Consider the following 12,639-nt stretch of genomic DNA (forward strand, 5'->3'; position numbering starts at 1 on the left):
ATGAAAGCCACATCAGGACAGTATTTCTTCCAAGAACCGAGTTCAGAGTCTTCAGCCCAGGGAAGAAAACATTCCTGAAGAAATGGCTGTCTGTTAGCCACCTTGGACACAAGCTCGGGGGCTGAGCTCAGCTCCCTTGGAAAACACTCCAGTGGCCTCCTTGAACACTGGGCCACACTCACTGCTCCCTGAGGCCCAACTCCTGCACTCAGGGGCGAGGCCTCACTCTGCTGCCTTAGGACACTGCTTTGGAACCGCCGAGCACGAGCTGGGCGCTGTCAGAGAATTCGAGAATGTTCACACGTCTTCTTGGACTGGATGGTTAGAAGGGCAGGGGGAGGGGGAGGTGATGATACCTGACAGGAGCGATGCAGAATAGCGGCGCCCTGACCCAGCCGTGTACTGGAACCCTGGAGACTTCAGTGAGGTAGGTGGTATCAGCCCCATTTTACAGGTGGGCAAACTGAGGCAGAATGAAATGCAATAGCTCGCTTTTAATAACAGCATACAAAATCTAGAGAAAGCCCCAAGTAGTCCATCCTGTTACGGAGCCCAGCGCAAACCCTTGGAGCATAGAATTAAATCACACAGAGAGCAAGCCCCTCTGATTCCTTGTCTCCCCCCAGAGGATTTCTAAACGCACAGCAGGAACCCCTCAAATATTCCTGGGGACTTCAAACAGAGCATCATAGCAACAGAGACCCAGCACACAGTTAATTCCCAGTGGGCGAGGAAAAACGTTTCTGCTCTTCACAAGGCTCGTGGTTCTGAGAACACGTGTCATCACAGGTGGCAATCCTTCAGGCTGGAACGAGGCCACAGGCAAGCCCGGGGCTGGACGGCCACTCACACACAGCCCAGACCGGCCACATGGAAGCCAATCCCCCTTTGCCCCAGTGAACTGGTCTGAGAAATGGGACCAGCACTCAGGCAAAGGAAGGACGCTCTAGGAAAGCGGAGACGAAACAGCCTGTCTCCCGCCTTGGCCCCCCGAGGACGGAGATCCCACTCTTTTGTCTGGCTCCCAAGCCCTCCCACCCGCCCTCAGTCCACAGGTCACGCCAGCCGAGGCACAGAGCGGGCTGTCCCCACATTGGAGGTGTGTGTGTGTTGGTGGTGCTCTTTGGCTGGAAGCAAAGGCCATTCCGGCGGGATCAGGGCCTGTCTGCTCAACTCCAGGCCTTTCTGGAACTGGGTGTGGGGTGAGGTGTTCGCAGCCCAGGGCAAAACCATCAAACAGCTGTGTTCCTCACCTCCCCATGTAACCCATTTCGAACCAAGTGTAAGCTGGGGAGAACGCGCGTGTCAGGACAGACCCGGCGCTGAAGCTCACCAGCACAGCACTACAAAATCTGAACCCATTTTCCTCAAGGAGGGTGGACAGCACGACACGCTGAGGGCCCCAGCGGGATGGGCTCCGCCTGCTGTCGGAACGTGCGCGTTGGATCGCTGGGTCTGGACACACTGGGTGCCAGCTGCTCCTCTTCTCTCACGGCCTCTGGGCGCCTCGGGTCCTCTCCGGGTGCAGCGGGCTCTCCGGAGATGGGCCGATGGGTGGGTGGACGCAGGGCCGGAGCAGAGCCAGCAGGAGAGGAAGAGGCACTTCAGTTTGGGCTGGTGTTCCTGGAGTCGGCCCTGGCCCTGGGGGGCGAGTGGCCCCGCCTGGCTTCGGCTCCAGCGCTGGGTTGTCACAGAAGACCCCGGTGGCGGTGGACAGGTAGGCACTTGGCAGCACTCCCAGGGCCAGGCAGGGCTGGGGGGCTCCGTGCGGGCTCCGCACACGGCTAGGTCATCAGGATGGGCTTCTGCCGTACTTCCAGGATGTCTAGGGTGGGAGGCGGGACCGGACAAGGAACTTCCCGTGACAGCAGCTCCGCGTATGCAGGAAGCCCACGCTGCCTAACTCCCACCCCTCACAGCCGTGGCAATGCTCTTATCCTCCCCACATTACAGCCGGGAAACGGGCCTGAAGCAGCTGCCCAGCCGGGCCTGACTCGGGAGCCACTGCCTGGCACTGCCGCTGCAGGCGGGCTCAGTGACAGACCCGAGCTTCACCTCACCCACAGGCCTGCAGACACTACAGAGGGGACAGGAAGGCCACCAGAGTGCTACGCAAAGGGGCACTTCGGGGCTGCAGCTTTCCCAGAGGCCCCACGTGCAGTGTGAATGGGGAGACCAAGAACCCCCCACGGAAGCCACGGACAGGCTCCTGACTTAAAATGCTGGGACTCCCATGAACTGGCCTCGGGAACCCAGGCCCAGGAGTCAGGCTGGCTACAAGAAGTGACACTAGTTCCCACATCAACCAACAGTACCTGTTAAGATCCGATGCAGCGGCAAAGTGACGTAGGTTAAGTGTGCATAGAGAAGGAAATTTCCATCTGCTCTGTTCAGCTTCAGCCAGGACCCCACCAGGGAGCGCCCCGTGCCGGACAGGGACCGAGACCGCAGGTTGGTGGCATTGTGCAGATCGGCTGGAGGAGAGACGGCCGGGTCAGAGCCCAGGCCACGGGCCCTGGGGAGAACACCTCCCACTCTGGGAGACTCCTTCACGGTCCAGCTCCACCTCTGCCTGGCACTTATCACCCTGGCCTGCGACACCTGCACCCACTTCCTGCCTATCGGGCCCCAGCCCATCCCTCAGTGCCCGTCCACCGAGCTTTCCCTGAGCCCTCTTCCTCGGGGTTGTCAGCCCCGTGCTACTTCTCTGCTACCATGTGGACAAGGGCCGAGGCTGGGATGACTTATCATCACCGTCTCATGGGTCACCCAGGGAGGCAGGCGGGGCGGCGGTGAGCAGCACTTTCCTATGGGTCTGGAAACGAGCTGCGCTGGGAAAGGCACCTGCCCGAGCTCACGCAAGAGCAGGTCAAAGCCAGGGCTCAGCAGGCCCTCTGCCTCTGGGTCCTGGCGGGCAGGACCATTCAACGCCACAGACCCAGCTCCCCGTCCAGGGCCATCCATGCTGTCAGCGAATCCTTTCCCCGTCATCTGTTCAGCAAACACGCATGGAGTTTCGGCTGTGCCAGGCGCCCAGCTCGGTCCAAAGGATGGTGCCTGAGGCACTTGGGCCTCAGCAGCACGGAACTGACCAGAACCCCCCACCTCTGTCAGCCAGCCCTGCCCTCTGTTCTCTGCATGGACCGCTGAGTGGGAATTTGAACTTGCAAATCTGATCTGTCAATGCTCCTAAGACGAGCATGACTCCCCTCCAGCACAAAGCTCACTGACGGTGGGGACGATACCACGATACCACGCAGAGAGCAGCGAGAAGGCGTAGGTTTGCTGGGAGAGACTGCAGACAGGCCTGGGCTCGGGGAAGCCAGACAGCAGGCAAGCCCTCGGGAGACCCTGAGGGACACCCCCCCCGGAAGGTTCTAGAGCGAGGGCGAGCTGGCCAAAGACAGCAGGGAGGAGTAGAACTGGCAGAGCCTGAAGTCACAAAACGCACGACTGAACGGGAGCTCATCCCCCTCAGCAAGTCCTTTCTCGCGCCCACTGTATGGCAGTCAGACCACCAACATCGGGAGGTCCAGGCACAGACCATGGGAAGGGGAACGCCCTGAGGCAGGGGTCTGTCCACTCACAGCTCAGTCCCCAACCTTGGAGGGGAATGGCACCCACTCCCTAAGTGTGAGTGAGTGAACGAATGAATGAATGAATGAATGACCCGAGAGGAGACCGGAAGGCCGAGGGGGGCCCTCCAGACTCAGAGGGGCCAGGGTCACCTCCACCGCCGTCCTCCCGGAAGAGCTCCTCGCTGTCGTTGGCTGAATGAGACTTTTTCATCTCGGCGATCCGGTTCCGGGGCACCTTCCTCTTCAGGGACGGGGAGAAGAAGGTAGGCCGGTTGTTCCGCTCCGGGGTTGGGGGGGTGCTGAAGGAGGTCACCTGGAACAAAGAGCCGTAGTGACCAGAGCAGCCCGCAGAACGCGGGGTCCCAGAGCCCACTTGTCTCCTGCACTCCAATTACACCTGACATAGGGCTCCGGGAGGGAGCACCTGGCTGGAGGGGGCGCGGGCTGTGCTCACTGACCCGCCCACCCGCCCGCCTCCCTTCTGGGGCCCGGCCATCCTGGGGCTACGCGGGCACTGGCAGAGGGTTTCAGCTCAGAGACCAGCAGAACGGCCGGCTGCCAGCTCTGCCCTCTTGTGGGCCTCACACACTCGTTAGGGGATTATTTAAATGCAAAGGAAGACTGGCTGCTGACACTGCTCAAGCACCTACCACAGCACATGAACCCGCGGAACCTTCCTGACCAATCCACCAGCCGGGAGCCAGTACCGGCCCCACGGGACAAACGAGGAAATAAAGGCGGGCAGGGACCTTGACTTGTCCAAAGTCCCCAGCAGGATGGTGGCGAAACTGAGACTGCCACCGATGTCTCCCACCTAAAGCTGTGCTCTTCACCTGCATTTCCTCTCTTGGCTACTATGTCCCCATCCCTCTCCCGCCCAGCATTCTTTCACAGACATGCTATGGTTAAGTAGTCTATGCTTCCCTCCCCTCCTCTGCTCTCTTCTAACAACACTGTTCAGATCACCAAACATTCTCCACACCCACGCAGGGCCAGGCGGGCACAGCATTGAGGACAGACAGGCACATGACACTGATTCCTGCCCTCAAGGAGCTCACAGTCTGTTGGGGGCGACACACTCGGAAAGTGACAACCACAGACGGCATGTTGTTGCTGAGACAGAAGAGGGGAAGCACAGGATACAGGGAGCACAGAAGCAAAAGGGACTGACAGCCTGGGAAATCAGGGAAGGCTTCCTGGAGGAGATGCCGCTCAAGCTGGGTCTTGAAGGACGAGTAGGAGTTCGCCAGGTGAAGAAGGGGGGGAAGGGCGTTCCAGGCAGAGGGAACTTGGCCCATCTCCTCCCTCCTCCCCATGCAAACAAGAATCTGAGGAACAAGATGAGCTGGGACCAAGACTTCGGGAGCCCATCAGCCTCCTCGTCACGGCTCCGACATCCACCAAAGTCCCGGCGGCCGCTGGCTCCAGATGGTCCTCCCACAAGTCAGGGAAGATTTTTAAAAGATAAAAAACAAACACCAGAAACCACAATACACACAGAATCTGCATTTGTCATGCACTGGTTACAAATGACCTCTTGGAAAAGAGGGACAAGTGACAGTGAGCACAGAGGTGGCAGGGGCCTGAGCAGTCCCCATGTCAGGCCCTGCCACTGACAGCTGCATGGCCCTGACAAGTCCCTCCCCTTGACTCTAGGGCCTCCCTGCTGCTATGGCCCAGGCACTGGCTCCTTCACCCGCCACAGCCCCCTGGGAGAGTGAGATTGTCACTCCCATTTGATAGATGGGAAAATCAAGGCTCACGGAAGTCTAGTAATGCATCTGTAATCATTCAGCGAACAACTGGCTGGAATGGGCACCTAGGTTTGTCCAGCCCAGAGATCGGCCTGTATCTTCACGAGGATTTCTCATATACATTTTGTCCGAGTCTCAGTGGGCAATTTAGGATCAGAGAGAAGAATTAGGCCCCTTATCTCAGACATGAGCTCAGAAATATAAACAATCTCCATTTCAATGATAAGAGGGGCCCCTGCCTGGAATTCTCGCCCATCTTTGCAAAAAAATAGCATTTCTTGTTTTTGTTCTGCTTATAAAACATATTCATTGCAGAAAATACACAACAACAGCAACAAAAGGTATAAAGGAAAGAAAACCACCCTCTGGCTACGTGGAGACACGCACAGTTAACATCATTTTACAGAATTCAAAGTATGGTAAATACTCTTCCTCATCCCCTCCAATAGCACTAAGGCATCATTTACATTCTGAAGTCACTTCCCAAGTAGGTCACCAGCAAACAGTCTCTACAGAGCTGCTCCTTGGGCAACATTCCTGAGGGCCAAGCCCCATGCTGGGGCCTGAGATGCAGCGGCTCCTTTGAGCCTCCCAGCACTGAAGGGAGCAGGTGTTTTCACCCCATTTCTGGATGAGCAAACTGAGGCTAAGAGAGGAAAAGAGACTTGACCCAGGTCACATAAACAGCAGTGCCTGGTTCCGGCCCATGGTGTCTCGCGCTGAACCCTTCTCCTGCACATGTGCTGAGCAAGCCTGCCTCCCCATCGCGGTGCGCTAACTTACCTGTCCTCTTCCAAGACCCCCGGCTCTGAGCAGCCCCCTCTAGAAGACCCAAGCGGGGCAAAGCAGCCAGTGGGCTGGAGACTTTCTCCTGCCTGGGCCCCACTGGAAGCTCTGGGAATAAAGGGGCCGCTGACCTCTGACTTTGGTTCCCACCCCTAGGGAAGGATGGTGGCCTAGAAAGAGCAGGGCCCCAAGGCTCAGTGCTGTCACAGGAGACAGGTTCCCAGGAATGCTCACACCCCCCACGAGCCGCTGGGGGCACTCCCAGCAGCGCAGACCACACCACACAACACCTGGTAACCACGTGGGCAGGGCAAAGAGCGAGCTGGGGCTGATCCTCACAGGGCAGGCAGGGAGGCCAGGTCACCATTGACCCATCTCACTCACCAGGGGAGGCCTGTCATGGCCCACGAGAGCCCAGTGGGTCCCGAGGCAGGCCACCAGGACACAGTAGGCTCAGCCTGGCTGCAGTGGCAGCTCAGGGAAGCAGAAAGAACTCTGGCCCAGGCACTAACCTGCTGTGTGACCCTGGGCAAGTGATCTGCCCTCTCTGAACTTCGGCCTCCCCACCTGAGAGATGGGCTGACGACACCTACCTCACTGGGGGCTGTAAGGACCAGGGAGATGGAGGGAAGCAGACGGGGGACAGGAGGCCCCTCCCGAGCTGTGCAGCCCTTACCTGCTCCTGTGTGGGCGACGCAGGGCTGGAGTCCTCTTCGGTCCCACAGGGGGACGTGTCACCAGTGGACACACGGCTGACCGCCATCTCGGCATGGCCCTTGCCCTGCGGCCCCTTCATGCGCACAAACTCCATGTTGTTGAACTTATAGAAGCCAAACGACATCTTCTGTGCCATGCGGGCGGCCACGCTCACCTGCGGGAAATCGGGAGATGGCCTGAGCCAGGCTGGTGGGGACGACCCCTCCACGGGGACACGAGCAGCCAGGACGACCACCCCTCAAACAGCAGTCCCTCAGGGCTGCCCACTCCCTCGCCCAGCAGGCAGAGCAGTGCTGGGACGCTTGGGGTCCCCGGCTGACGCTCCCCTCACTACGCTATGACCCACGCCCACAGCAGGCCCAGGGCCAGGCTGGGAAAGAGGCCCCACCCCGCGGGCCCCGAGACCACCTCCCATTCCTCCTGTCCCGGGTTCTGAGGGAGGCGAGTCCCGGATGGCGGCTGGCTCAGGAGAGCGGCTGACGATCTGTTCCTCTCCCCTCAAGTCAGTCAGTCGGGGCCCCGGGAGTGTTCTCATGAGGGGGCTGGGGGGGCGGGCCCGAGTGGCTTGAGCAGAGCCATGAACCACGCAACACTAAGCAGCCCCCAAACCACATCTGGGGCTGGCCTGCGGTGCTGAGAAGGCAGCTACAGCACAGCGCTGGGCAGGGACAGACAAGACGGGGGCAGTGGGGGGCCCCCCTTGTACGCACTCGGTTGTCATACACCTTCTTGAGTGCCTCGTAGCGGATGGAGCCCTGAAAGATGACCCCTTGGAACGTGTTCGTTTTGTCACTGGCCACCAGCTCCACACAGACCATCTCTCCTTCCCCCACGGTCATGTCACCAAACACCTGGATAAGCACAGGTGGAGATGGGGACATCAACTGTGAGCTGCCACCACCCGACCACAGCCCAGCCCAGCCCGCACCATCCCACCCCCACGTGCCCAGGGCTGCCCGAGAGGACTGCTTGGAAAACACTCATTTCGCAGGTGACAACACTGAGCCTGAGATGTAAGATATCTGCCCAAGGCCCCCCAACTCTTCCACCCTCTGCTGAGCCCAGCACAGGAACCGTCTAACTTCGGGGCAGAGGTGGTGTCTAACAGTGGGCGTTGATGACAGAGCCTCTGGGACCAGAAGAGGACGGAGCCCCCAGCTGGCCATTAGGAGGGCTGCCCCTCACACTTCCTCATGCTAAGGAGTTAGGCAGTTTACAAGGACCATCTGGCCCACATTCTAAGGTCTCCTGCACGCTGGCTGTGGGTGCCCAGCCCTGCCGACCCCACCCCTACCCTGAGCTTCACAGCTTGTGTGCAGGTGCAGGCCCAGGGGTGCTGACAGAGTAACCACCTGCCCAAGTCACTGCTCCCAGGGGCTGGCGTACAGACCAAGCTTCGCGGTCACACAGGTTGTCTCTGCTCTGCCATGAACAAGTCTGGAGGGGGCACCTAGCCCCCTGAGCCTAAAGTGCTTCGAGATACCATCAAATCCAGGAGACCCTGGAAACCACGCTCCCTTCCTCGCAAGGTCCTGACCCCCTCTGGACGAGTGCCGGCACCACCACCGGGGCCTAACAGAGGGGAGTGGGACGAGGCCGGCTTCTTCCCAGCACCCTGGGTTTCACCTCTGCCTCGGGTCCATTTTCCCAACCTTAAAACAAAGGCGTGGCCCAGGTACCTTGCAAGCCCCACCCCCCTGGCGTGCTAGGAACCTTCGCAGGCGCATCATGACGGCGCTTATGAGAGTATGAGAGTTTAATGGCAATAAGGATGACTCCTCCTGGCCAGGCAGCACTTTTTGTAGGAGTTTACGATGCATTCTCCATTCCCGTGCCCGTCTGATCCCCGACCCTGACAGGTCACGCCGCTCATTTTACAGATGAGGAAACTGAGGCTCAGAGCTAGGGGAGCGTGCTTGCTCCACGTTCAGGAGCAGGAAGAGTGGGAGCCACGGTGTTAGGGGTCCAGACCAACCCCGCTGCCAGCCACCTCCCTCCTATATGCAAGGGCGTGAGGCCCGAGGGAGAGAAGCTTCCGGCATTCCCCGAGGAGGGGACCCGAAGGGGACGCGCTCACCTCCTCGAAGCTGTCAATCATGAAGAAGATGTTGGGGTAGCTGATCTTGGACTCCTCCCCTTTGCTGTCCATGGGGTGTTTACTGGGGGACGCAAACACTTGCTGAAAGAGGGGAGATTTAAGGACAGAGTGAGGCCCCCCCGCCCTGCACCCAGTCCCAGAGCCACTCAGCTGAGTGGCACGTGTTGTCCAAGGAGCAGGTCACAGCGCTCAGGCTGCTGAGTCAGGCCGAAGCCAGAAGGAACCGCTAGAACGAGCTGCTTGGGGATGAGCTGGTCTGTGCTCTGTGCACGGGACACAGGACCCCGGGCGCCGAATGCATTTCCAGAGTCAGACCCTCACCTCGGGGGCAGGGAGGTGAGCGGGACACTTGTTTCCTCAAGACAAACACTGCAGCCAGAGGGCGACCATTTCTGGGCAGAGCTGGCGGCCAGGAGGCCTGGGGGCTCTGAGTCCCATGGCTCACCTGGGATTTCTTCTTGTGGATGTGGATGTCCCCCCCATCAGCACGTGTGCACACGGCACATGTCACCATGTAGTCCAGCTGGAAGAGAGCACAGGACAGGGTGTCCCTCGGGGCCCTCCGTCAGCCCTCCCCTGGAGCCCTGCCCCCACCGCACCCCCATACCTTCTGCAGGATGAGATTCAGGCAGACGCTCTCCTCCCAGTCAATGTCAGGGTCTCCGAGGCCGGGCAGCTTCTTGGAGTCCCGCCGGTACACCTCCACCTCCACCTGGGGCTCAGACTCAGCCAGCTGCCAGGCACAGGGCAGGGGTGAGCCAGCCCCACTGTGGCACCTGGCACTCTTCTCCCTGACCACTGCACTGGGCAGCTGTTAACAGACGTGATTCCAGCCTTGTCCCTCCATCTCCAGCTAGTCACACCAGAGTAAATCCAGAGCTGAGCCTCAGGTTGTCCCTGGGGCCCTGCAGCAGGGAGGTGGGATGCCAGCGTCCTGTCCTACCCGCACTGCTGCTCCCCACCCCACCAACAGGAGGCCAGTCTACTCGTCCATCCTCCCCCGCAGCACCGCCAGCTAGCGCAGGAAGCCAGAGGGTTGCTATGGCGACTGGGTACCAGCTTGGCTGGCTGCAGGATGGGAAGGGGGCGGGAAGCAGCCTGGGCTTGCCGCAGAGGACCCGCAGTGCGCAGGCGCCGCAGAGGATCTGCAGTGCGCAGGCGCAGGCGCTGGAGAGGGGCCCACACCGCAACTGCCAAGGGCTTTCCTTTCTTTCTGTTCTTTTGAATCGTGGGGGGCAGGAAGCTGCCTGGGAAGCTGCCATTGGATTTCCCCACTTCCCCTCTGGGCCCGCCCTGCACCCCCAAGGCCCATGGGGTCTCCTGGAATCACGGCCCACCCCGTCCTCCAAGCACTGCAGACAGACAGCACACGGCCCACCCTGGCAGGCACTGTCATGTGTGTGCCTGGCACCGCCTCCTGCTCCACACGTGCCCCTCCACACAGAACGTCGTCATACCACTGTTGGCCCCTCTCTGTCTGACAACACTCCAGCCACATGTCACCTCCTCCTCTTTGTGGGCCCCCACCTGCCCCCCCATTCTTCCCACCATCACAGCACCAACTGAGTTGTGTGTCACTGGCTACGCTTGTGATTGACCTAACAGCCTGGGGCTCCCCGAGGACAGGGCCAGCTCAGGGTCATTTCTGTGCTCCCAGTGCTGGGAGAGGGGCATCTGCACGGGGCTAGCTCACTGTGGGTGTTCAGTGGAACATTCTAGCACATCAATAGCTGAATTGCCACGTGCTCCCACGGACTCATGCCCCCTCACTGACCTCAACACCCCCCAGTTCTCAGGAGAGTTTGCACACGGCCCCACACCATCCTGCTCCAAATTCCTCAGTCCTGGACCCAAGGGACCTCTCGTGCCCCAGGTAAGAGCAGTATCTGCCTGTTCCTTTCACCTCCCCACCTGGCCTCTCGGGGGAGACGCAGACCTGACCTCTCCTGTGTCCTGCCTGCCCTCCTGGAGAATTCTAGGCCCAGCTGGGCTAAGAAAACCTTTCCTGACCAGAGCTGGGGCCTCTCCTGGGCCTGAATCCCAGGGGCAGCTGAGAGCGTCTCAGATACACCCCGTTATTATTGGAGCCTCTGCTCACACAGACCGCCTTTGGGAAAAGACTGAGATACTGCAAACAAAACTTGTCTACAATTTAAACTCTTGCAATCCAGAGGGGTGAGGCCCTTCCCCCACCCTCGCAGCCAGTCGCTCATGGTCTCCCACTGCGCCTTCCAGTGTCAGCCCAGCTCAGGGCCCTGTCCTAGGCCCCTTCTACTGTCATTCCTCCACTTCCCACGCGCTCTGGGGGCTCCAGGGTCCCTGTGCTAAGGGTCCCAAATCTCCACCTCTGCCCCTGACCTCTGCTGACCTTTCGACAGGCAATCCACTGCCTGGAAGACATCGCTATCTGGATGTCTCACAGGCAACCCATCCAACACTCATCTCCCCTTCTCTGGGTCCCCTGCTATGATGGGCACCATGGTGACCCTGGGCCCAACTCGGAGACCTGGCTGTCAGGCCGAGTCTTCCCTCTGCCCCCATCCCCCACCCCCGCTCCGTCGCCTGAAGTCCTGCTGGGTAAGCCCCTTTCCTTGGTGCTACCTGCCCTCTCCCCAGTCCCCTGCCCCTCCCGGGTCCCCTGCCCTCTCCTTGGTCCAAGACACCAGCAGCGGCCTCCTGAGCAGCCTCCTGGCTTCGCCCTAACCCGCCCCAGTCCCCCTACCCACAGCACGGGAGCTTGCTCAATGGAACTCTGACCACGTCCCTTCCTCAGTTTATCGGGTCCAGCGGTTTCCCAGGGCTTTGGAGACAACACCCAAACCCTGGGCGTGACTTTGGCGCCCACCCTGATCTGGTGCTGCCTACTTTGCTTCCTGGGTCCTCACCTTTCTATACGGCAGCCACGCAGAACCACAAGCGACCACCTGAATGCGGGGGAACTCTACACATGTCCGGCCCACCGTGGGCCATCACGCCCCCTGCTGAGGAGCAGTTTCCCCTTCCTGTCAGACTCTTCTCACCCACGTGGCTCTGCTGACCACTCCCACTCCTCTGCTCATATAGTTATCACACAGCGTTGGCTCACAGTGATGGCCCACTGGTCCCAGTGACAACACAGTCACACAGCCGGCTGCTGCAGACACCAGATGACCACGGGGGACCCAGGCACACCCCTGGGTCTTCCTCATGTCACGCAGCCCAGCCAGATCAGCTGTATGGCCACCGGCATGCAGGAGGCCAGCATGGCAGGAAGTCACGTGTCTCCTTCGCAGCAGGCCTGTCTGTTTGCAGAAAACCTATTCTGCACGTGTCAGGCTCAGAGAGCCGCCACACGGCAGGGAAAGCTCAGGCGCCTGACGTATCCCCACAGCCAAGAAGCTGCACCCCAGGGATCCAGGCAAGGGACTCGGAGCCGGGCAGACTGCAAGTTCCAGGGCTGCCTCCGTGGCCCTCCCATTGTTTGTATTAAAAGGAAAACCATGCATTCCCATGTTTGGTACACAGGTTGCTTAAACACTTTATAAACTACTAAAGCTTCTGGAAAACAGAGGAGACATGCAAAGTTTGTGTCATGAATTCTTCTACACACTTAAATTTAGTGGATGACACCTTAGAGGAGCCACTCCACCTCTGAGCGCTCAGTTTCCTCATCTATAAAAAGGGGATAATTCCATCTGTCCCGCTGAGTTGTGGAGAGGACACAGCG

The 12,639-nt window shown here is 59.7% G+C and overlaps 1 protein-coding gene across 3 annotated transcripts in view; it reads right to left on the bottom strand.

Annotated features, from left to right (window-relative positions):
* Positions 1 to 474: 474 nt before the first annotated feature.
* Positions 475 to 12,639, bottom strand: part of KIAA0930 (KIAA0930 ortholog) — a 36,135-nt gene continuing 23,970 nt past the window's right edge. For all 3 annotated transcript variants that reach the window (XM_074326539.1, XM_074326541.1, XM_074326538.1), the window contains exons 3-10: positions 9,541 to 9,666; positions 9,379 to 9,456; positions 8,913 to 9,014; positions 7,546 to 7,686; positions 6,795 to 6,989; positions 3,729 to 3,891; positions 2,316 to 2,474; positions 475 to 1,825 (exon numbers count right to left, since the gene is read on the bottom strand). In XM_074326539.1, coding sequence (XP_074182640.1) covers positions 1,785 to 1,825; positions 2,316 to 2,474; positions 3,729 to 3,891; positions 6,795 to 6,989; positions 7,546 to 7,686; positions 8,913 to 9,014; positions 9,379 to 9,456; positions 9,541 to 9,666 — 1,005 coding nt within the window. In that variant the 3' untranslated portion in view covers positions 475 to 1,784. The remainder of the gene's footprint in view (positions 1,826 to 2,315; positions 2,475 to 3,728; positions 3,892 to 6,794; positions 6,990 to 7,545; positions 7,687 to 8,912; positions 9,015 to 9,378; positions 9,457 to 9,540; positions 9,667 to 12,639) is intronic.

Source organism: Rhinolophus sinicus, linkage group LG02, assembly GCF_036562045.2.
Source record: "Rhinolophus sinicus isolate RSC01 linkage group LG02, ASM3656204v1, whole genome shotgun sequence".
NCBI classification, from domain to species: domain Eukaryota; kingdom Metazoa; phylum Chordata; class Mammalia; order Chiroptera; family Rhinolophidae; genus Rhinolophus; species Rhinolophus sinicus.